Below are 25,506 nucleotides of genomic sequence, written 5' to 3'. Positions count from 1 at the left end.
CAAGTTTGACAATAATGTTGGGAAGAAAACCGGTTGTTTTCTTGTTGAAGATCCTTTATCCAAAACTGTTGCAGTCTCTAAACCTCGTAAGTTATACATCATCTTTAGTGAACAACGCTGTCTACATCTAGTCTAGCCCAACTAGCTTGAGGTGGTGACCATTTGGAGCGTGTGTTCCTTCGATTTGTTGCCAATATGTGCATTTTCGCTTTCTAGCTTGAGATCATTAATGATCTTCTGGGTATTGATGAAAGCAATGTCTCCTTCAAGAGTAGAGCTTGCTGCATCCAACTTCTATATGTACTAATAAATATGAGCATATCTTTGGCATGGTGTTGTTCAAGCTTTAAGCTTCATTCTTAGCATTCCAAAACAACCAGTGCTGCAAAGTTAAAGATAAGGAGAGGAAGCCACTTAGTTTAGAATGCTTCAGAACTTGATGAGTGTTAAGAACTTGTTGAAACACTCTTGGTCAAAGATTGAATGATGAGTCGTTGTATATGAATTTTATATTTTTATTGTCCATTTAATTTTGTTCTTTAGATCCCTATATGTTCCTTTTGCACTTCAATCCCATTGGAGCTCGTTCTTGCTTCAGATTCGTTGCTCCCTCTTTTGGGCCCTGGCCCATAACATTATTGAATCCCAAAAAAGGAATACAAAAATTAAAAATTAAAAAACAAACACATTAACGGTTATTTCTTAACTTCTGTCGAAAGTTTTTTTTTTTTTGGACCTTGACTTCTGTTGAAAGTTGAGACAACGGCTCTTTCCCAACTTTTGTTACTCCATTAACGGATCGAATGACCATAATCATGAAATAAAATATTAGTTAAGAAGGAAATTAACTTATTATAATAACTCTAACTTGTTGAACTCTTCATAATCGATGAACAATGTGAGTCATTTTTGAAACTGCGTATACATATCATGTATGACCCCCGCTAATTTTATATTATTAAGAGACGACTAAAATATTAGTTCATTTCACAAATGAGTCAGGTGTAAGTTATTCTGTCTCTTTCTTCTTTCTTTGGAATTTATAAGAATCTCACGAAACTCACTGGAAACTGAAAAAAAAAAAAAAAAACAGAAGCCAGACATGTTACCGTTTGGACAAATATACAGGCTCACTTGTTGTCCTCGGTTTTCATCCTAAAAGTAAAATCAGAAGAGATAAACGCTGATGAAAAAGATACACAAATAAAAAAAAGGGGGGAAAAGGCTTATAAGAGTTGATCCAGGTAATAAGTAAAAGTCAGCTCATATCCTACCAGGTCATGAGTTTGAATGTTACTTTTTATGTGATGTGAGGATCTTATTTGTAAGTGATTTGTGAGTACATGTATAAATGCAATCTGAATACAGAGACATGTCCTGACAACAATGAAAAAAAAAAAAAAAAAAACTAATCCCTGCATTTGCATGGTCCCCTTCCCGTCCTCGTGGCGAAACATTTATGCTTAGAAGCATAAGCAAAGCCTGAAGCTTTATTGGGATTTACATATAATATTATATATAAATGGAAAGAAGGAACAAAAGGAGCCCACTCATGAACAGCACTTAACAGTGCTCTAAAAGTTTTGCGCAATTTAAGGACTTGTTCAGGAGTCCCCCCACCGGCCACCCCCTCCCAGCAGAACCAAAAGTGGTGGAGGACACATACCCAAAAGATTGATATTATGGCTCTTTTACATGGGAGCTCTCTCATTTGCTTAAAGTCTCATGTCACTCAACACCTTTTTCATCCCTTTCACGCAGATTCAGGCTTCAGAGCTATTCTCCTCTTTCTTTCACCAATTTCTTGACTAAAAGTCATGAAAGTTCCACATTTTATTGTCTTATTTTGTTCCACTTTGGTGATGTTTAACTTTAGTTGTTGAGGTTGAGGACCCATCTCTAATTGAACTCTCTGGTTTTCAATGGTTTTAGCTGTCCTTTTTTACTGATTTTCCTTTGTAGTGATGATTTGGTCTATGTTTTGAATTCAACTCGACACTGATTTACTAGTTTTGTAGTTAAACCAAACCAGTTGGTCTGATATGGTTCAAGTTCTATTACTTAATATTGTTGTTAGCTTTAGATTTTACGGTTTTCTTGAAACTTAAATTCTGGTTTTTTAAATTTCGTTATCAACCCATAATCTGATACTCTTATTTATAAAATAATTTTAAAATAGAAATTAGATCAAGTAGAAGAAGACATGACAAATCAATATTTGAATTGCAGTTAAGAGAAGTGTTGATATTTAGTGCTCGACAGCGCACCATATAAATAGAATTACAAGAGTATTATCTACCAATGGTGTGATCAACCAGAATGGAAGAACTGGCCCTACAAAATTATATATACCCAGAGAAAATGGTGAGTTTAAATATCTTAAGCAGTAAAGGAAGTGGTCCGTGACTATAAAGGGAAGGCTAGTTTTTTTCAAGTGGTAAATGTATAGGATAAGATTAAGGGCAGAGATAAGGATGCGGATTGATGTTGAGATGCAAAAATATTGTGCCTTGAAAGCAAAGAAGATCAAGTTGTTCATATTCCAAGATTACGCATATGCACTACTACTAGTGTGTGCAACAATGATGGTTGTGTGGATATTAAGAACTTTAGTGGGTCCAATTATGGACTCCATTAGGTGGCCTTAGTCAAATCCTACCAAATCACATGCTTCCACTTCTCCTATTCAAGGATGTGCCTCTACAAATTTTCCCAAATGCTAAAAAAAAAAATAATTGCAATAATACAAAAGAAGGCATGTTATACATAACATATTTTAACAATATAATGACTTCTTCAAACTCTATATATTGTATAGAAAAGCATATCTAGTTGAATGTAAATATTTTATTTTGTAGGGGAGATGTTTATCTTTCCCTGCTACCTCACATAATAAGAAGAAAACAAAAGGGGCATTTTTTTTAACTGTTAAATCCTATCCAGTATCATGAAGTATATTATCATAAATTAATTTTTAATGTATTAGCATGTTAAAATATTTTTTAGTAATGTCCAGCATTGTAAAGTAATTTTTTGTGTGTATATAGCTTCCTAAAACATTTTTCTAGAGTGCTTATTGCTATTGAAAAATATACTTTTAAGATAAAACTGTACCAAAAATTACTTTAACATATTGGATTCTGATGAATGATATTGGAAAGACACTCAAGAGTGCTTGATGCAATTCAACCTGTTTTTTTTTTTTTTTTGAAATGCAAGTTATATCTACTAGTGACTAGTCAATTTCAAAATAGATAATAGTATAAGTATTAGATTTTGTTGTTGTTATCATTATTGATCTTGAAATTTTCATTACACTTAGGTTCAAGGTCATCCATTAAAAAAATTTAGAAGAGGGGGGAAAGTAAACCTTCTTACTATAATATTGTCACACAGTAGCATGACAAGAAAGGTACAGGAGAGAATAATGAAATGGAGAAAGACAGAGAACATGCACGCATCTTATCCACATTTTACTTGGATTTCAATTCCTCCATAGTCCCTCTCATTCTTTCTATCTCTCTCTCTCATCATAATGTACTTGCTTGCCCATTGCCAGGACTGGACATTTTGGAGTTATTGTTTGGCACCATGGAAAGCACTAAGCCTAAAACCAGAAGTAGGAAAAGGCTCTTGTTTTACTGATGATGGTGTCAGAAAATCCCACATGTCTTGTATCCATTTGGATTATCCCTTGTCTCATCCTCACTCAAATCAAACCCACCTTTTTGCTTCAAAATTTGGGTGTCTTTTGTTTATTCATACACTAATTTATAATTTAAAAAACTATTAAATCCATATTATCAAACAATTCATTACTTTGGATCCAATACAAAGAAACGTCCCATTATTATTATTATTATTATTATTATTATTATTATTATTATTCCCACATTTTAAAAAAAAAAAGGTTTTTTATTTCTGGAGATCATGAAACTGGGAAGGAGCCGAAGGACAAGAGTCATAAAATGAAAATGCGAACTTTTGGGGCTCACTCTGCCTTCTACTTTGCAGAAAAGGGCCTGGCCGTCCGGTATTGTTTGTCGGCTTCTGGGCCTCAGGACTGGGCCATGTTACTTTTGTTTCTTTTTTTAGAAAAAAATTACATTCTCTATTAATAATTTTTGTCTATTTACTACAAAATTATTTCCCACAAAATGAAAATTACAACTAAAATCTTGCGTTCTCAAAGCCGTGTAAATCACTGACTCTGTTCAACGACTTCCTCATGATGGCCACTTTAGCCAGTCTCTCTGCGGCTCTCCAAGCTGACGTGGGCGTGTTCGGCTCGGCCTTCTCCTCGGTCCGCGTCGTCCCTCTATGGCGTTGGCTCTGTTGGACCTGTTGCTGCCTGCGCCGCTGCAGCTCCGCTTGCTCAGCTTCCAACCAGCGCAAATACTCATCGGCCGATTTCCGGCTCGACTGCATCAGCAAGGCGCGAGCCGATGTGAGTAAGTAATGAGCTCCGGACAGATCACTGTGCTCGGCGAGCCGTCTGGATTCGGCTACTCCTCGAGCCGTGACGTGGAGGTTCCTCAACCGTTCGATTTTAGGGTCTGATGATCGAACGGCGTGTGGCCGAGGTATGACCAGCGCGTGGTCTTTGGAAGTAACTATCTCTTCGGTGGATGGGTCCCGATAGGAGGACCGTACGGACAGAACGTGGTGGGACCCGGCTGAAGCGGCGGGCACTTTCAGCTCCACCAGCAATTCTCTCTCTTCCTCGGCGTAGAGATCACCGAGTCGGACGTTGCCCACCCCAAGAGCCGTTGGTCGACCAGATAAAGAATATACGGCGGCAATCTCCACAGGGACGGAGCGGGACACAATTCCTAGTTGAAGCTTCAAATCTTGAGCCGCTACGCTGAGCAAACCGCCCATGCGCTTGGCAAGGGCGTCATCGGGCTGCGCGTGGCGACAAGCGCCACTGTCTTGGAATTTCACGGAGTGGACTGGGATTTCCAGGTGCGAGAAGCGGGACGAAGTGACCAGTGAGGACTTCTGATTGGAGGATGCAGCAGTGACGGATCGCTCGCCCTGACCGTGCGAGAGGAGGATGACGCTGGTGAAAGGATTTTTCTCGCGTCGATCTTCGATCACTTTCGCGGCTTTTTTCAGTGCGTCGTTCGTCACAGAAACTTCTTCTCGAGTTTGATCAATTATGGTTAATGCGTCCAAAATCCGACGTGCCGATCTCTGGCCACTGCTGGTCATTCTCCGTAATGGTAAAATCCTCTTGGAGCCCGAGGAGAAGGCGATAATTGAGAGACGATCAGTGGACCCAAGCGATGAAATCACTACTCGCATTGAACGTTTCATCATCTGAAGCTTTTGACCGGCCATAGACCCACCCACGTCCAGCACTGTCACCAGGTCTATTGGAGCTCGACGCGCTACCGACCTCGATGGCGGAGCCTTAACCTTCAACACCACTACGTAAGTTTCATAGTTCCTATTTGCAGCCACAATAGCAGCCTCCGGTAATAAGCACACTTCAAGTGTCCTGATTCTGGGGGATGAAAGAAGAGGACCAACTGGGGAGACATTGAATCCTTGAAACTCCATCGATTCTTCTTCTTGGTCTTCTTCGTTCTCATCAGATTCGGGTATGGGATTGAAGCGAGCAACGGAAGTGGGAGACATCAGAGGCTCATCATCGTTATATACTTTCAATGGCCGAGTTTTGATATCTCGTGCGAGGTTGTATGCTCTGTTTTCCTCGGTGGCTTCATCTTTCTTCAGCTGCTTGTCGGTGCAGATAGCCAGCACTGGCAGTTCTTTCCAATTTGCGTTGCAGACTGGGCAGATATGGATGCGTTGCCTTTTAACATGGGCGGCTATGCAAGGAAAGTGAAAGGTATGAGAGCATTCGGCTGTGAAAATTGCTGTTCCTTGCCCAGTTTTCACGCTGTGGGCACAGATTCCACATCTATTCTGCAGAATTGAAAAGTTGAAAAGTTAGAGAAAAGTGAGAATAATTAGCGTAGGCAGAAGCACAGCAATAACAGGATTTCACTGTACAGATTATGAAAACGAATCAAATCATACATCAGACGCGGGAAAAAAGTCATAGTATAATGATCTTACTCTGGATATTCGGAAGCTGGCTCTGAGAAGCGAGAAACTGGATGGTGACTTAGGTGAGGATGGATTTGAGAGCTGAAGCAGCGCGGGACTGCTTTTCCTCTTCGGTGTCTTAGCGTTACTGCATTGGAGTTTTGGACTATTGGGAACTGAAGAAGTGGAGGTCACGGTGGCTACCGTCGTCCGGCACCGGAGGGTGGGGCTGGTTCCCGGCTGAGACTGTGAGCGTGGGGTTGAAGGGTTGGAGAAAAACGCAAACTTGGTGCTGATTCTTGGGCTCTGGTGATGGTATTGTTGTCGCAATGCTGCTGCTTCTCTGTTAAAACCTTGGACTCTCTGTCTTTGGGAATGGATGTGCAGAACGCCCTTCTCCACCCAGCAACCATCCTCATAAAATTCAATCTCAATCCGTAAGGAATTCGATGGTTGATGATCTGTTATTGTTGTTTACGGAAGTATTTTTTTCCTCAGCAGATGGAAGCGATTAGAAATGCAAAAGAAATAGATTAGGTTCACAGACCTTTATACAAGCTTCTCTTTCCCTTCTTTCCATCTCTCATCTCTTGTTGTTGCCATCTATTTATCTACTGCTTTAAGCTGGCCTATTTTCTAGTGCATATCTCTTTTGTGAGCCCCCCAAAAAAAAACTTCACCCAATGGAAAGCCTTCCTGTTGCTTATAAATTGAAAATGGCCCCTCTCGCTCCTTTTTCTCTCTCTTTCTCTGCCTTCCTTTATATGTTACCATCACATCCATGTTATACAACAGGGTCTCTGAGAGGCCTTTACACAAGAATGGAAATGTTATTAAAGGGGTAAAGTTGAAGTACCTGCTTCTGAAGAAATTTTTATACACTCTTGCGGTTCATTTTTATTATCCAAGATTTTTCTTGAAGTACAGAAATTGATTTAGTCATACTTTATTCGAAATCAAGTTACACAATTTCAGTAACGAACAAATTTTTAGTCCCTGGCATGGTAACCGACAGATGGAGGTTGCCAAATGCCATAATAAGTCAACGAGGGAGGTTAACTTTTGGAACTGCGCATCAGTGTCCCACCCACCACCCTCCAGCTCCGGTTTCTTTTGCAGAGGGCTTCGTTTTCATTCGTAGTGATTGTGATTCATCCCTTCACCTTAATCATCATCAGTTCTTCCTTTTCGTCATTGATATTTGATTCTCTTTTAATTTTTACCCTTGAAGTTGCAATTCTCTCACTGGTACTAGCTATATGACCTGCATGAATTACTGTGACTAGGTGAGGGTTTCGATGACCTGTAATTTTTCTGACCCCAGCATTAAGTAGCTGAACCGCCTTTGATCCCTCGGGTCTGATCTGGTTTGTTCGTATGGTGGGGTCCATTTCGTTTGTGTTGTGTTGTGACTTGTGAGCAGTATTGTGCCGGAGCTGTGGGAAATTGTGTTGTTCGAGATGGAGACCAGTTCTTCTCTTTGCTGTAAAGGGTGAAATTTGTATTCAATTCAACTCTGTTCTGTACTCTGTACTCTGTATCTCATTAATTACCCTGCAATTATTATGAATTTACTGCCTACTAGTCCTTGGAATTGAATAGAATAACGGCCTCCTCTTTTATTATTTTTTTTCTTTGTTGTACATCGATCCCAAAACTACTCTATTATTAATATTAATTGACCCTTCCCCTTTTTAATAAATTTTTCCAAAAATAATTGTCCAATCTTTTTCGTGATTCAGAATTCACTGCTCACCCCCACATTGATTGCTTGTTTTCTCAGCATCACATCTTTAAATTTGCCAATTTGGGGACGCTTTTTCATGCCAACCCTTTTTCATTTTTTACCAGACTTTCATGACAGCCATAGAATTTGCCATATTTCTCTGCCACTCAACCCTTAAAAAGTCATGCATCGGGATCAAAATTGTCGCATAAATCTCAGCTAAGAAGAAGAAAAACCCAGCAACCCCGCGTCAAAATTCCAGTACTTGTTATAATTGAGCATTGAACCAAACTTATTATAATTAGATCAGATGTGAAAAAGAAGTCCAATGTTCCCATATGGCCTGAACTAATGAACCAAACACGTGGGTGAGAAATGCTAATGGGAGGCAATGAACGATTATTAAGACAAGTGTCACTAACATGAAACATTAAATTAATTATATCTATTAAGCCAATGATTAAAGTGCAAAAACTAGGAAGCCCCAGTGCCCAATTGGTGCCTTCACAGATGTTAAAAGTGATGAGCCAGAGCCACCATGGTCATGGTGTTCTTGAAATCTGAGACTCTGGTCAGGTGCTTAATAACTCATTCCAAGAAATTGCCGACTTGCTTATGCTCGTAAAAAGCCAAGCCTATATGAGTGTGAGGCGTCCCCTTTCGTCACTGCCTAATAAAGTTCTTTTTTTCCTTCTCTTTTTTCCACTTAAAATGCTCCTAAAGTTTCTCCTCTGGTGATAAAGTATTCTTATTTTATATGTATCCCGTTCTTTTCTCTTCTTCTTGACCTTTACCTTCTGCAAAAACAATCTGACCGGTAAGTAAATCTGACCTATTTGTTCGTAATTCCCAGCTATACTCATTATTTATTCCATATGTCGCTGTATATGTAATGAGATTAAAAGGGGCAAAAAAAAAAAAAAAACAAAGGAAAGAGATACCAGCTTATACATCAACCATTTGACTGATTTATCTAATAATCTGCGTCAATTGTGGCACATGGGGTTATTTTAGTTTAATGATGATAAATTTTACCCTTGAGGAAGGATGATCCCTTTTTCTCTGTTTTTTTTTCCTCTTACATAAGTGCTTGTTTGGCATGACAAAATGGGAGGAAAAGTGCTTGGCAGACCTTCAAAATAACTTGAAAAAGCTTTTTTATGTTTTTACATTTTATATAGTTAGTATTTCATACACCATGAAATCACTCAAAATAAGTTATTTCAAAAATTAGATTATTTTTTTATAAAAAAATAAGATTGATTCAAAAAACAGTTATCTAATTTTTGAATCACCTAAAAAACGAACTACTTAAGGTTTAAGATTAAGCAGAAAAATACAAAATACAAAATATTACTTCAGCTACTTATTATTATACGTCATGTTCAAAAGAATTCTGTATTTTATTATATAAGAGTAACTCCAGGCTATATTCATTATTTATTCCATCTGTCGGTGCATGTAATGAGATTTAAAAGGAAAAATAAAATAAAATACTTGATTAGACATCAACCATTTGACCGATTCATCTGGGTCAATTGTAGCACATGGGGTTATTTTAATTCATTGGTGATGATGTAAATTGCGGATCATTTCACCCATCAAGGAGAACTGAAAATAAAAATTAAAAAAAAAAAGTTGACTGGATTAATGTGTGAAAAAAGGTTCCACATTAAATAAAATGAATTTATTTGAAAAAGAGGTATATAAATTTTGAAAAACATAAAAACAAATAAATAACTTCAGGTCTAAGATTAAGCAGCATCAAGACCTATAAATAGCTTAAGTACGTGAGATTAGTGAAATTAAAACAAGATTAAAATGTAGGGAACTCTTGAAAGAAAAACACAAAATACTACATGTTAAAATATGTTGAGAATAATTAACACTAATATTATTGGAAATTTAGAATTGGACCTAGCATTCTAGCACCAAACCGACTAAGGCACTAGTTTTAAGTCTCAGAGGTCGGATCGATTTTAATTATATAATAGAAACTAAAAAACATATATGAAAATAAAATTATTTTTGTAACATGTATCCATATTCTTGTCACACATGTTAAATTTATAGCAGATCACATCAGCATTATAATAAAAATATAAGTTGTTTATTACAAATTACTAAAATAATCCAATATGCTATGTTAATTGTCCAACCAAACTAACACAAGCTTTCATTATAAGTAAAAATCATCATGATATTATCAAATATATACAAAACATTAAAGAAAAATCAATCAAAAAAAAAAAGATACAAAATAATGCAGTTTTTGGTAGAGGTGGAGAGTACTAGCCGAGCGACCTATAAGGCCAATTCTGCAGGGCCAACGGGTTTAAAAAGACCAGCCCTACAAAGCCGAAATTTAAAAAATACCCTAATTTGTTAAACTCACCCTTAAGTTGGCGGGCTCAGGGCCAACCCAGGGGCTTTCAGCCTGTTTAAAAAGAATACTATTTTTTCTATTTTTCACTTTTTTATTAAAAATAAAAAAACAATGAAAATATTAATAAGAGGCATAAATATGAATAAAGTTAAGTCACAAATATAAAATGTCATCATATCTAAATATCCACTAACATCTAAAAAATCAAAACATCCATCAGCAAGATAACAATATCTAAAAGTTTCATCAATAGTGTAAATGTGTAATAGACAAACACTATCATTAATTTTTTAAAACTTCATTATCACTATAATCAATTACTTTTCTTTTGTAGCAAAAATATCAAGTTTTTCTTTTTTATAAGAATTTTACCTTTAAATTTTGCAGTCTAGCTATTATTTTACTTTAGTTTAAGAAGCATTATTGTTGAAACTTATAAATTTCTAATTCAAATTATAGAATCACAAGTTATATAAGTGTAAAAATACTCTCTTATCAAATATATATAGTTTAAAGATATTAACACATATAAATCAAATCATCATTTGATTAACAAATTAATTGAACAAATTATTGTCTAAACCAAATAAATTAAACCATTAGTTAGGAAAAAATACAAAAAATTTATTTGAAAACTATTATTAAGAATGTAAAAAAAAATAACTTTTCGACCAAAAAAATTAAGTGTTCTAAAAATAATTAAAACATATGACCAGTTCCCAGTCTTACTGCTTGAACTGGCCAGTCTAGTCCAATTTTAACTATACTGAATAACCTTAAGATATATTCAAAAAGATGCAATATATTTTAGAAACATCAAACAATTGCCTTTGAGAATATGAAGTGGTTAAAAATAACTTATAATAGGCATCATAATAAGTGTAAGAATAAATAGCATGGAAAGCGCATATAAAAGAAATGGAGAGGCGTACATTCATTAAACTTTCTATAAGATATATGTAGATTTTTCTGGAAGCATATGGACAATAAATATAGCATGCATATGGTTGCAAATAAATTAAAGGAGGTGTATGTATATTTATATTTATATTTATATTTATATTTAAGGGAATGGGACTCTATCATTTTCTCAATCAATGTGTCGTTCCATTATTGCAATACACACACACGCGCGTAACAAACAGCTAGCGATGTCTTGAACCAAAGCCAAAAAAAAGAAGAAACTATTGGCCCATTAAATTAATTTTATTGCGTTTTAAAACCACAAAAAGCTAAGAATTTAATACAAGACGAAGATATAAGTAGGGCGTTGAGCCAATCAAAATGGAATTAGCTATAAAATTGATAATTAAATTAAAGAATTTGATGTGATTTGTTTGAGACCCCTCCCCCCAAAAAAATAATGAATTGCTTCAAAAAATTGGTGCAACATCATGGGTTTGAGAAGGACTTTAGTGATAATGAAGAAGCATGCAGGGTCAGACCATATTGAGGCGTCTTTATTAGTTATAATAATAATAATTATTATTATTATTATTATTTCATTCCATTCACACATTTTTTAAGGACATTGAATATTCACATCATACCTCCATGTCTTAATTAGTCTCTTCTCATAATCATTTGCTTATTGCTGCCAACTTCAACCACTTGTGTGAGTTTGTGATGAGAAACATAATGGATCAAGAATTCTTAAAAATATCTTAATGATATAGATGAGGATAAAAAAAAAAAAAAAGGTCTGCCTTGAATCAAAATTATAATATTTATTATTTTATATTTGATACGTGTTATTTCCTGAATGTGTGTGTGTAACTCTTGTACGCGTACATGTCAATGCTGCTTTGTTCAAATGTAGCTTTCATATTGGCGAATATACTATTTTCAGCTTGCTGCTCACTGAGAAGAATGAACAGAAGAAAGATATTATGATGGAGAGAAGAATGTGACACACGCACACACACATATATATATTACATACTCCCAAAGAAGGGATTGATTGGCAAATTAAAAATAAAAAAGAAAAGAAAGTGTTTTTCTTTTTAATATACAAATATCAGTGTATGCATATAGATTTGATCCTTTTTAAAAAATGGATAGTGAGGTGTGCAAGTGGTGTATTGTTAAAGAATGAATCAGGAGCCTAAATCATAAAAAGTTTATTAAAATTAACTTGAATATACATTCAAAGATATATTAGAATAATTTTAATTTTCAGATGGATTGGCATTAGTCGATGATCTAACTACAATAATTAATGTCGAGCAATTCATCTTGCACTTTACTAGAATGGATTGGGTGTGACAAAATAAAGTACCATGGGTTAATTAAGCTCTTCAGTTTTAAGTATTTTAGAACAGATTTCATTGCTCCAAGTAAGTTGACGCATTCTTTTCATTGTCTCCTGCCAATTATTAATGCTTTTTTGGTTAACAATCTGGCGATATTCTCTAATTGATAATTAGAGACTAATTTCTTAAGTATAGAGATTCCTGAAGTAAGTTTCTTCGTCTCCTAATAAAGTTTTTTTCTGTCCACATAACCTAATTCAAACACAAGATATCATGTTTAAAAAATCCAGTCATCTACCAACCAGAAATGTCGTTTTATTTTAATTTTTGTGTCACTTTTAAATATGCCTGGCCTTTTTATATTAGTTATTTTTAGTATCAAGAGTTATACCATATCCAAATCACGTTAGATTCCAAATAATTCAAGTCAAGCTAGATAAAACTATTAAAAGTGACAAAATTCTTTTTCAAGAATCTTTAACATAGTTAAATAATTAAAACTCGAGCATAAGATGGCGAAGAGTCTATTCATATAGGTAAGGTTTTTAGTAAAAAGACCAATTTTGATCATTTTTTACTAAACTATGTACAGGAAAGTATGAAAATAAATCTTGAAGCCGCTAAATAAATTGCAAAGTCTTTCAATATTATTAGAGCCTTGTTTGACATGGTGTTATAAATTATTTATAAACATATTTTATGTAAATCAAGACAAAATTTTTATTACATACTAATTTTGTATTTTGTAAATCAAAATTGAAAAGTTATTTATCAACTATTTTAAGAGAGGATAGCTTTTTAATAGGGAATAAGACACAAAAATGACACTTATTAGGCAGTCATTATGGTTACGAGAGTTGTTAATATTATTATATAACTTGTTAACCTTGTTGTTAAAATTGTAAAAATGTCACTATTTGAATTTTTCAGAAAACTTGTTGTTAAATGTTATATTGAACTTGTTAATAGAATTACAGAACTTGTTAACGGTATTATTGAAGTTGTAAAAATACTACTTTTTGAATATTCTAAAAATCCTGTTGTTAACTGCTATACTGAACTTGTTAATAGCGTTACAAAATTTGTTAATCATGTTACTGAAGTTATAAAATTTAAAAAAAAAAAAGTTGCCAGCTGCTGGAGCATTGTTGACGGTGGCTGCCAAAGCTCTGATGACGGTAGCCAGCTAAATTCGGACGACCGGCTGGCCAGTAAAAGTATTTCGTTTTTGAAAAACAATTAAAAAAAGGATAATATGATTATTTCAATAAATTTGTAAATCCCAAATTGGTCACTTATACCAAAAGTAGGATTTTGTTTATTGAAATAACTATTTTAGAATTTTCAAATTTAAGTGTGATTTTTGTGTCTTTTTTTATATTTTTTCTAACAATAAACCTATTTTAAAATATATGCTTATAGAGAGTGGAAAAAAGAAAAAAGAGGGGAAGTGGTCCAGAGGGATTTGACTGAGGACAGAGGGAATAAAAGGCGGGGCCAGGCCACGTAAAGTACATCCTCCTGTAACCTGGTTCAGTATCACGGTCACGTACCTTTTACTCTTGCTTTAACGTTTTAATTTTTATCACCTTTCTTTTATTTATATGATTTTGACGCTTAGTTAAGATACTCATTCAACCAAAAAAAGGAAAAAAAGAAACTACAGTGGCTTTAAAAGCCTTTCTTTAAATCATAATTACAGATTATAATTTCAAGCTTACTTTTTTTAAGACCCGGTTAATTAGAGAAACCATAACTCGGCTGAACCAAATTGAAAAAAAAAGAAGAAAAGAAATCTCATATACTCAACTTTCTTTTTTTTAAAAAATATATATATATATATCCTTGCATCCCCAAGTAAACAACCTTTAATTCAAACCAAACTTTAAAAAAAAAGCTCTATTTAAAAACAAAAAAGCAAGGCATATCTCAAATTAAATTAATCCCCAAGCTGGGTCGACCGAATCCATGTAATGAATAATGCTAATATTTTAATCAAAAAATATCAATAAAAACACAGACTCTATGAGTGGAAACGAAATATTTAAAGAAAAAGAAAGGCACACGACGAAAATTATGAGTAAACTTGAAGGGATAACACGTACGCCAGTTTTAAATTATAAGAAATGCAAGTATGCATTATTATCAAGCAATATACCATTTACACATCTTCCATCCCTATAACAACATAAATGTGAAACAGATTTAAATGGCTACCAGAGAAACCAATACAAACACACATATACATGGCGTGTGAAAACAAATACTAGTTTCAATCATAGAGATTATATTTGACCACTTTAAAACAGTTTATTAAATCACTGATTAGTTCCATCTTTCCACAAGCATCTTGCCTTTGACTATACACTGCCACTTGTTCATTTCTTTAATCTAAAAACATATCTGATGAAAAATCTACACAGATATTGTGGCGCATATATATATATATAAACCTACCCCATATGTTCCTTTTGACTCACAATGGGTAGTACTAGGAAGCATTATTATGCGAGGGTATATTTAAGTATAAACCAGAAGGATCAATAAAGAAAACCAGAGAGAGATAGTCGAATACATCTGATATGGACTTAGATTTTTTATAGTGCTTTTTCCAATCACAAATGGCTATGTGGAAGGGCTAGCCAAGCGACACCTCCAAATTAAAGGTGGGCATCGCATTTTCAAAACCCTTTTTGTCAGATCTCTCGATCTATATGTATTCCTTGTTTTTAAATGCACCGTATGATTGATACTCGTACAAGCACTTACTTCAAAAATCCAAGCAGTGAGATCAAACGAAGAGCAGCTTCTGGGTTTGTAACCTTCCAATAGATAGATTTGACCTAACTTATTAGCTCCTTTATGTTATTAACAAAGCGAGCAACACTCTGAGAACTTCGTTCTTTGCATGTTGCCACTTGAAAAGAGGACTGAGAGTAACTTCCAATCTGATGAGTTTATTACAGCATCTATGTGAAATATATAGACTTCTTGAAATAATTCTCACAGGGATAAGCTAAGGATAGAAGAGAGAGAAAGAGGGGAGAGAGGGCCCAGAAGCAATCAATAATGTGCAAAATGAGAGGCTTCCCCTAAAGGTTGGTGATTGTGTGGCCGTCATCATTGGAGGCACATGCCATAGTTAGGATCCCCCACCAACTAAACGATAATTAATCTCACACAATATATATATTAACGTACATATAATAGACCATTCTCGAAAGAAGAATATTATATGTTGAATTATCGTTAGTATTCTATTATTTTTCTCTGTACTGCATTGCTTTAATCTCCTATATATAATCATGATCCAGCTTCTTCCTCACTTTTACCCTGAGGTAAAGTAGATTAAACTGATGAATCACATGTTCATGTAGCAACAGTCCAAATTATAGACGATCTTTCTGAATCAGCTCTGACACATGCAATGCATTTCATAATTGTACTGTAGAACATGATGTGAGCGCAGATGAATACTCAACAGTACTTCGCGATCAAGCTGTACCACAATTGTGGGTTTCGATAGATATCGATAATCCAAACGAACATCAAAAGCAAAAATGATCGAGGCACAGAATGTTTGTGTAAAATTGTTTTCAGCATGATAATGACCAGAATATTTGTTGCATTTAAATTTGACAACTTACGACGACCGTCACATTATGGGGTGGTTGCAGAAGAAACGCGTGGATTCACCAGTTGAAGAACACGATGGATAGTTGAAGGGCCTTAGCTTAATTCACGGTTGGTGTTTGGAGTTTACAATATGCAATATGTGGCAGCCTACGACACATACACATGAAAACAGTATCATGTTCTGATATATATATATATATATATATATATTTCATGTGTGGCTTCAATTTTTGATGACCAAACAGAACAAAAGACTCAAGCATTTGATGAATTTAATGTCATTTTCAATATTGTTTATATTATCATCATCACCAACTTCGACATGTTCTGAGCACAAAACGAGTGAATACAGTCACACATATTCATCAGTACATAACGGGACATCTATCACAGATAACCAAACATTTGTTAATTAATCAACCTTTGCTTCTTTTTTCTTCCGTTTAAGTATATCTTTTTTGTTGTTCTTCTGCAGATGAGTGAATAAAAGAAAGGGTTTCTAAAAGCTCACGATAAGAGCTAAGAGAAGCGACAAATTAGGTTTCTGTCTTTTCCTCTATTAGAACATGATGTGTATTGGCTTTGTATGTGGCCAAATGGACAATAATGAATCTAAAACATGAAGGCATCTAATGGTGACTTGTTGCCAGCAGATGTTCGAAAGTGACTTCAACGGCAAATATAACCATTTCAAACCTCAAACGTCAAAGAGTAATTCAATTTTTTTGCTTCAGAAAATGAGAGGTCAAGTCTTTAACCAATTGAACTTCCTCAAGAACTCCAAAATGAAGCGCACACTTGGCAAAAGATAAAATGTGAATTGAGACGGGGAAAAATATCAAAGGAGAATATACCTCAATCTTTTCAATCGCTTTACGAATAATCTCTATTCTTGTATTTTTACCTTGTAAGGGCTTTCATAATCATTCTAGCTAGTACGAATCAACACTTGACGAAGTTATGCTTCATCATTCTCTGATGCGTGGTTTAGATTAGAACTTTGATATCAAAAATAGGTTGTTTCCGAGATTCATAGGTCCATGTTTTAGGACAATATCTTCCTCAAATAATGGTAACGTACAGTGATTTTTGAGAAGGAAAGGACCAAACCAAATCTTGTGATTAAAGCTCTATCTTATTGACTGTTTAAGAAACAGTGTCAACATTGAGATCCACTCAGCGAATGGCTGATCACCTTGTATGGCTCTCCTTAATTTGCTTCGAATGGCAATTTTGTGGGCGCCATATTTTGATGAATAATGTACTTTCATAATATATCCCAATTTTTCAAACTCAACCATCTTGAAATTCCTGCGGCCAATTATGGAGAGAATAAAATTCACAACCACCTGTTTAATTCCCCCCCCCCCCCTAGAACTGAAACTTTTGTCCTCTAATATGGACAAAAAGATTCTCGGATTATGTAATTAACGAGATGGGTAATACTGGTTAATTCATCTAATATCACATTCTGGGACCAACCTTTTAGGGGACTAAGACCTTGAAGATCAGCACATATCATCATAAAACGACAGAAAAAACACTTTCATAGGCCATAGTTATCATCATTTATGCATTGAAGTGAGGCTCTACTCTAGGGTTTTAATTATCAATAAGCTTAATAAAGCTTAATAAAGCGGGGTGGTTGCTTGCAATTTTCATCAATGGAGAAGAATCTGATCTTGTGTTCTTGAGCACTATGATGCGCTTAGTATCGAGTAGGCTTCTTTTTTTATTTTCTTCCTTATCTTTTCCTTCTTGTTTTCTGAGCTTAGTTGGGTTAATTTGCTTTTAATCTTTCTGTTAAAAGGTGCAATACATAATAATGGTGGTTAATTCATAAAAATAAGGTTTAAACGTTCACAACCAAAGTAAGTTTGTGAGGTAATACATCACATCCAGATAAGAATATTCTAAGCAATTAGTGACTAGCCAACGCGACAATTCAATAATTTACATTTAAACTCACAAATACAGCTTTCCTCCACTAATTAGGTAATGATTACAAATAATCCTACTACTTTTATTGGAACATCCTAGATTATAACACCTAGGGATTCAAGTAATTAACTAGACGTCAATACCGTAAAACCCTAACCAGATTGGTAAGACTAGTGCCTAGTAAATCAACAAAACGAACTGGTAAAAATTGAACAAACAGTAGTTGGATTTGAACATTCAGTTTAAAAAAATACTAGAAACCATCAGATCTAATTAATTAATTCTTTATACTATGACTCAATGTTTGGATGAGTCGTTCCATCCCAACTTTTTAAAGGGTGACTAGTTACTTCTATGCAAATCTCCTGACTGTGTCTGCAACCTTACTTTCTTTATCACTGAGCAGTCATTTAGGGGTCTTAGTTGGTAACTTGAGCTATTTCCTTCTTAATTTTAAAGCTTATCCCCCATTGTCTCACTAGCTGACCTTGACTCTTGTCATTTTGAGGTCATATCTAGTATTTAGAGTTTGCCAATAGAATATTCTTAGGAAGGAACAGGATATGGGACAAAAAGGCGGTATCAAGATGAGAGACAACGTCATGTGAATAGCCCTATCAAATTTTAATGTGAGGGATTCATATGATTTTCAGATTGATTGATCATATGGCTAGAAACTGACCTTAAATGAACCAAGTGATAATAGATTCAGGTTCATGCATGAACTAAAGCACTTGCTAATTACGCTAAATTAATCTCTCTGTCACATTTAACTTTTTCTTAACAATTCTGTTTCTTTTTTTATTATTTCCCAGGGAGAAGTTGTACAGCACTAATGTGAAAAGTTATTCTCATATAAAGGTAGTGTGTTTCCCTGGGTTGCAACATCATCATATGCCATTTAGCAATACACGATTCAATTCACAGAATCTAAAAGAATGGGGAACCACTAGCTATGTGCCTTTGCGATAATAATAATTATTATTATTTTAATCCGTTGGTTTTTAGCAATAATTAATCACTGCATTAAGCTGAGAAGAATTCTTCACATTCATCATGAATCACTTAGCAATGCTTTAAGTGATAATTAGCATTGAAATGGCCGATATGCCGACAGCCTTAAAGGTCAAATTTACTAATGAAGGCTTAAAAAAAGAAAGCACAATGATCAAGTCCAAAACGTTATGTCGTACAAGATTATGCATGCAAATGACCAAAGCCTATGTGATATATAGGGGGATGAATTTTTATTATGCAGCCTGCTGAGTTATCGAGGATGATGAGATATATTATTTCACTATTTAACAATGTTGATATTATTATGCCTCTAAGATTATTTAGAGGATATGATTGACAGGTGCAGTAAATTTAAGGATTTGAGCTTAACAATTTGAGCCTAGGGCTTTTAGCACAGGTCATAGTAATTACGGATCCTGGTAGGGTGAATAACCTTGTAACATTGGGGCCCTCAATGCTTGGAAACACTTCTTTTTTACTTTTCTTTCATTCTTTTTTTCGAAATAAAAACATGGTACTACTGTTGGAAAAAAGAGGGCTAAAACTACAGCATCTTATAAACACGAACAGAGTTTCCTTATCGTAGTTCGTTGATGCATCGTTCGGTAATCATTTTATCTCACGGCACAATAATAAAGTATCACATTATTGCGAAATATCATCAAGACTTCAAAACATGCAGCGTAATTATTATGCCCCAAAAAGTATGTAGACTGCTTTGAACTTTTGAACATTGAGCATTAAACTCAGCCTAGTTATTAAACCGAACTGGTTAACAATCATAAATCTATTTCCCATATTCCGGGCCGAAAAAAAAAAAAACTATTCCCCCGACATGAACAAGAAAACATGTGCTTTACCAATTCCCAGTTCCCACGTTTCCATTCAAAGTCAGAGCATGACCGACAAAACTGGGTGGCAGGGCTTTTTCAGGCCAATAAGATGGCAGAGTTTGACAGAACCAGATAGCACATTTTGACAAGAAATTAAACTGAAGTGTGACGAAGACGTACAAAGTTAGTGGCCAGTTAGATGTCAAATAAGGTCACAGTAGGCTGGCGACCTTCTATGTAATAGATGTCCAACGCGTTCAAACAAACCGGTTACTACTAAGATTACAAACTCCACAATCACTATTAATAACGAACTTAACATGGACAGATACCAAGACAACCTAAAAGCATAGATAAGGCAACAACATAATCCGTATTTCTCCGTCAAAAGCCAGGCATTGTCATTTATATTGTATCCTTGGATCTCCACAACAAAACGCAATCATCCATCTCTGATCCCATCTAGCTCCTGCTCTTGGATTTTTCCATGGCTCTGGGAGCTGTGACAAACAAGAAAAAACATTTAAACCAAAACAAGACCTACTCCGGAATTATTGTATAGTATGAAGCATATTTTTAGCAGGCTTGCCGCTTGCTAATATTTGACATGATATATTTCTTCGCAGAGGGAGGAATCTTTTGTCAATTATAGGCAATGACGCAGAGGCACTCATTCTCATTGCCTGCGTGTTTCGTTTCATACACGCAAACTCGTCCAGCCACTCAAGAAAACATCAATTTGTTCCCCTCAACATAACAGACCGTTGAGAATTTAACCCATGCTCTGCTTTACTCCTGATAAATAATTTAATTAAAAAAACACCAAAGCAAGTTACTCTTCTTCCTCACTTGAGATTAGTCCTACATAATATCGAAGTAATCGTCCATATATTGAATCTCTAGGTCTTTATGTTTAGGAAGGCCCCATTTCATCAATTCAATGCATAACCTTTATATAAAAAGAATAACTAATGTAAAATGAAAGAACCAGGTTAAATGCATACCCAAGCCAATGGCATCAGAACCCTTCATAATTTTCAGCCTCCTGCATGTCTCGATGAACATCCTGTGACAACAGTAAATAACACTTTAAATTAGAATGCAAACCAGGGGCAGGTGAAGTCATGGGCATTTATCCAATCATCAACAATTAGATGCAAACAAAGTGTAAAATTAGCCGCTATAATTGATGTCAATCATGTAACAAATGAGATTAGCACATGCCAAGAAGAATCATTATTTGAGGAGCTTTAAAATCAAATACAGCAGCAAAATCCTTAACAAGATCTTACTCTACTCTTCTAAAATATTCCACTGCAAAAATCAACCATAAAACTCCCATATATTACAACTTCCAAACAGATCAACAACATCTACTCCCACCTAGGCCGCAATGCTATTGAAAATTAAATCCATTTCCATGCACTACAAAACAACACAGGTCATGTTTTAAAGGAAACTTGAGTACAACCAGACCATAAAGTTCAGTTCAAAAGATATTCACAAAGACAAGGAGAAAATTTATGATACAAATCACAAATCAGTCACAAACTGCCTTTTAAGGTGAATAGTACAACTGCTAACATGCTGAATGTGCTGTAGGCATGTTGCATGACAATAGAAGATTCAAGTAAAATTACACAGAAATTGCGCATAAAAAAACCACTTGGAAGGTACAAAGTTATCCATAAATCAAATTCAAGTAGGTAAAAAGGAGATAGGCATCACATAAACAAATTCAAACATGCAAAACGAAACTCATGTTGTCTACCACTTAATTACTAATTATGCATAACATGAATTCAAATGGGAGGTACTATGCGATCATGATCAGCAAATTAAAACCTGATTTCTTTGCGACAAAAATTTACTTGTGAAATACTCTGTTATCCACAGGTCAAAATCCAGTAGGTCAAAGTAAAGGAGGCATCATACAAATAAAATAACAAGATAGCAGTCTTTTTCCCCGGGGGGGGGGGGGGAATCAGACATGCGATATGTAATCCATGTCTGTGCAAATTATGCATAAAAAAATTTCCTTGGAGCCCATGGCTTGTGTTTGATCGTGAGACCATGCATTAAGGACAAAAGCTAAGCAAACGAAATTACAGGTATTGGAATTACTTGAGTACAGTACTTTAAACCAGTACACCCCAGAGATCTTAGACCCGTTCTGCTAAATATGAAGGGAATGCAGTAGTCTGCTAATTTCCACATCAACTGTAACTTGACACACAAATCATTTAACAGATGAAAAATGCATACTGTAAGAAGCACCACACATATAAGTGTGATCAACGGTTTGTGGATTTTGAGTAGCTATAATGGCTAAAACAGATAAAATTGCAATTACAACCCAAGTGGTAGTAACAAGTACTTAGGCATGGACTTTGAAACCCCCTATTTGCCACAGATTACTAGTAATCTGTTTGTTATTTCCAAATCGATTGAAAATAAATATTTCAACAAATCAATGAAAATAAGAGAGTCTTGAGTTATTTTGGCTTAATACGTATTCCATCTAACTACTTATGAGGAACACTATTATTACCGGCAAAAAAATATGAATGCAATGCAAAGCACAAAGGTTTTACAAGACTCACCCCCATGGTACATCCCCTACAAGCATCCAATCACCATCTTTATCTTCATAAGTGAGAACATACTCAGAACCATGCAGAAGATCCCTCAATTTGCTCTCACTTAACATTTCTCTGCCTGAAGCACCATGAGAACCACATTGACCTGAGATCATACACATTGCAACAGCTCAGTAAACCTATGCCAAGGGTGACGTAACTGGAATTCATTTAACAGATGAGTCACAACAATGTCAATATCAAGTAGAAATGCAACTACTCACCTAAGGTAAAACAGCTGAACATCTTCTCGAGGGCAGAAGACAGTTCTTGATATGTTGTATAATTCCTTAGATCTACCTTCCTTAGATAAGGAGCACCATCCATGCTCACCTTCACGAAAAGAGCAGCAGGACCAGGTTTTCCATCAACTTCATCATTGTTCTTTGAAGTATTAGCCAATGAATTCTTCCTATATGATCTTATAGGAGGCCAACCAACAACTTGTGCCCTGCCATGGATAAGAAATTATTCGCATAATTAGACTTCCGTGCAAATTCATCATAAGGTCATTATCATACTTCCAGTTTCTTTGAAATTACAAAACCATTATTCTAGGTTCCACTTACTTAGCAGCTGGCGCACTGCCATTAGCATTAGTACCCCCATGATTATGACCAAGTCCAGTGGCTGCAGAAGGCCGTTCCTGTGAAACTTTAGAAGGTATTTCTTTCATAAAGGTTGGCTGAGCTCCAGAAGATCTAGATGACATTACATTTATCCCTGGAGTACCAGTAAAATTCCCCTGCACCACAGACTGCGGAAGATTAGAGTCAAAAAGAAAGGAATTCTGCTTCCCTTCAATATGGAGAACTCCTTACCTCTGGGAAACCCTCCATGGTGTCAGAGAAACCTCTCTTGTTTCCTAAAACCACATGTTTTTGGGATGATGAACATATTCCATCTTTTGAAGGAAGCAAAGGAAATAGCGGTTTCTCATCAAGCTTTGTTGAGTTCGATGCATAAAGATCTGAATCCCTTTCAGGAGACTGGGATCCAGGAAGACCCAACCTCAACTCAGTAGCCTTCAAATTCATGTTGTCCTTTTTCTCATCTGACATGCTTGGGACACTAGAACTGTCAACTGATGAGGAACAATCTGACAATCCAAGGTAATTACGCTCTTTTAATGCAGTTCCATTATGGGAGATAGAGTCCAAGGACGGTGAAGATGCTACTGTCGAAATATTGCTCTGCCCTTCCTCCTCAGCAACCAGCAGCGGTGGAGACATCAGACTTCAATATACAAACGGCTTTAACTGAAAGCATAAACTAATAGTTAGCATAATCTGTTGCTAGGAAGAAACGCGACGTGTAAAAGCCCGAATCCGTAATCAACAACAGAAGCAAAATTACGAGCTGTAGAAGCCGTAGCAAAAGTTGGGTAACCTTTCTTCCATCCAGAAGAATGTTAGCCAAATGCTTAAAAAAGATAATCAGAATCATCTAAGAGGAGCCATCAAAGATGGGGAAGAGTCCCCGATTACTCTAATCACAATATTAGCATGCACTAAATTGCCGGATTACGCACGGAAGGTGCATGCACTTATTTCCGCCATGATGCAGTCACAAAGCATGACAAATAACTAATAATGATACAAAAATCGCAAAATGACCACGGATAATAACTAATCTAGTACAAAAATTGAGCAATCCTCTCTGGTTTGTTGGCTGGGTGCAGCTCCAATAAGTTATGGTGGGTACTACGAGGGTCTCAAGATTTGGGTAAAATTGATGTGATTTACTGAAGGTCAACAAGCGTACCAGTGAAAAATAAAACACATACATATCTGAAAATAAAGCTCAATCAAGGAATCCAGGGTTTTTGGGCGACCCTCTTCAGTGTGCTCGAAATAATTATTCTGGGCCGCCAACTTAATCCACGGTCAAGAACATAGCTATTGCACACAACTAAATTCAAGTAGCTATGGAAAATACCAAGTCTTCGTCTTCTTGACTTCCCTTCCTCGTTGGTTTTGAAATTTGCAGAACTTTCTATTTAAGCTCTATAAGCTACGGTTATCCCAAAAATAAGCACAGCAAAGGAAAACCATAACACAATTCAAGAAGGCCCGACACATCAGATTCATAGCAACCCTTGTGAAAACAGAACTAGCACCAAATAACCTGAACAGGCTGAGAAAGAATAAAACTTCTAATCATAATATTCCCCCGACTGGACAAAAAATTTAAAAAAACAAAAACAAAAGGCACATTCTGCTTGGCAGTGCCAAGGCAACTCAAAACTCAATCGATATGCACTCCGATTCGTGTAAAGCAAAGAGCTGAAAACGAGCAGAAACTACCTTGAGAACAAAAAAGAAAAGAAAAAAAAAAAGGAAAAAACAGAGAAGGGACGAAAATGGAAGGAGGAAGGTAAAGGAGGATTTCGAAGGCTTACCAAACAAGGGATTGCTAGATCAGAGAGAGAGAAAGACCAATTAATCTTGAGAAAGTTTTTACAGGGAAATGCTAAGGCGAACGCAGAGGTAGAAGGTAAAGCGGAAAAGGAGAGAGAAAGCTTAAGGCCATTCCATGACGCAGAAAGCAACAAAAGCTCGGCCGTGCTCGCTGAGAACCTCAATGAATGCGGAGAAAGAAAAAAGTTAAAAAAAAGCGGGAAGGGGCAAAATAGACAATTCACTAAAAAAAGTCGATGTCGCGTTGCGTGCTTGAATATTCTGATTACTAATGAATAGTTAATAAATTTCAGGCTCCAAAATGAGGAGTGGGTAATTTTATGGTACGCGAATCTAGGAGGCAGGGAATCCAATCGGACGGCTGTGATTGATTGAGGGGGAAATATCAAGCCATCAATCTGGGGGAGACAAGGAAATAAATGATTTGTCCCTGTTAACAGGTGCAATGAATTATGATGCCTTTTCTTTTATTTTGTTTTATTCAAAAAAATTTTAACGTGATGCATTTTTGGGATGAGCACTCGCACAGAGCCCAGGCCCGTGCCATTCAAATGACAAATCTGCCCTTGGCTGAGTCTTTCGCTATCCCATGCTACAGC

General features: G+C 35.7%; 2 protein-coding genes and 1 long non-coding RNA gene across 6 annotated transcripts; 1 reads left to right on the top strand and 2 right to left on the bottom strand.

Annotated features, from left to right (window-relative positions):
- Positions 1-4,007: 4,007 nt before the first annotated feature.
- LOC114758030 (E3 ubiquitin-protein ligase WAVH1-like) lies at positions 4,008-6,718 on the bottom strand. Its single transcript, XM_028947036.1, is given in 3 exon segments — positions 4,008-5,934; positions 6,088-6,368; positions 6,371-6,718. Coding segments are annotated over 3 exon segments (2,151 nt in total). The 5' UTR covers positions 6,477-6,718; the 3' UTR covers positions 4,008-4,170.
- A 146-nt stretch (positions 6,719-6,864) lies between these two features.
- Positions 6,865-7,641, top strand: LOC114758031 (uncharacterized). Its single transcript, XR_003741741.1, has 2 exons — positions 6,865-6,946; positions 6,980-7,641. It is a non-coding gene; the product is annotated as an uncharacterized LOC114758031 (long non-coding RNA).
- Positions 7,642-19,981: 12,340 nt separating this feature from the next.
- On the bottom strand, positions 19,982-25,034 carry LOC114758029 (auxin-responsive protein IAA9). 4 transcript variants are annotated; one of them, XM_028947032.1, is made up of 7 exons: positions 24,889-25,033; positions 23,309-23,746; positions 23,057-23,244; positions 22,712-22,938; positions 22,452-22,593; positions 20,853-20,914; positions 19,982-20,348 (listed from the first exon to the last, which is right to left on the bottom strand). In XM_028947032.1, exons 2-7 carry the CDS (start codon positions 23,717-23,719, stop codon positions 20,311-20,313), a joined length of 1,068 nt encoding a protein of 355 aa, XP_028802865.1. In that variant the 5' UTR covers positions 23,720-23,746; positions 24,889-25,033; the 3' UTR covers positions 19,982-20,310. The 4 variants fall into 4 exon arrangements, with proteins under 4 accessions (XP_028802865.1, XP_028802867.1, XP_028802866.1 ...); XM_028947034.1 differs by having other exon boundaries at positions 23,057-23,232; XM_028947033.1 differs by lacking the exon at positions 24,889-25,033 and adding an exon at positions 24,426-24,535.
- Positions 25,035-25,506: the final 472 nt, after the last annotated feature.

The sequence above is a fragment of the Neltuma alba genome, unplaced genomic scaffold, assembly GCF_004799145.2.
Source record: "Neltuma alba isolate B1F8T4 unplaced genomic scaffold, ASM479914v2 tig00010661_pilon, whole genome shotgun sequence".
In the NCBI taxonomy this organism is placed as follows: domain Eukaryota; kingdom Viridiplantae; phylum Streptophyta; class Magnoliopsida; order Fabales; family Fabaceae; genus Neltuma; species Neltuma alba.
Note: the sequence above shows the minus strand (reverse complement) of the source record. Positions and strands in the feature narration are given on the sequence as shown.

What these genes read in the sequence shown, in the direction of transcription:
- LOC114758029 (XM_028947032.1), bottom strand. Translation starts at nt 23,719, where the DNA reads ATGTCTCCACCGCTGCTGGTTGCTGAGGAGGAAGGGCAGAGCAATATT. An exon ending in GTAGGGGATGTACCATGGGG is followed by an intron (nt 20,915 to 22,451) that starts GTGAGTCTTGTA and finishes CTGTTGTCACAG; the next exon opens with GATGTTCATCGAGACATGCA. An exon ending in TTCTGATGCCATTGGCTTGG is followed by an intron (nt 20,349 to 20,852) that starts GTATGCATTTAA and finishes TGTTTGTCACAG; the next exon opens with CTCCCAGAGCCATGGAAAAA.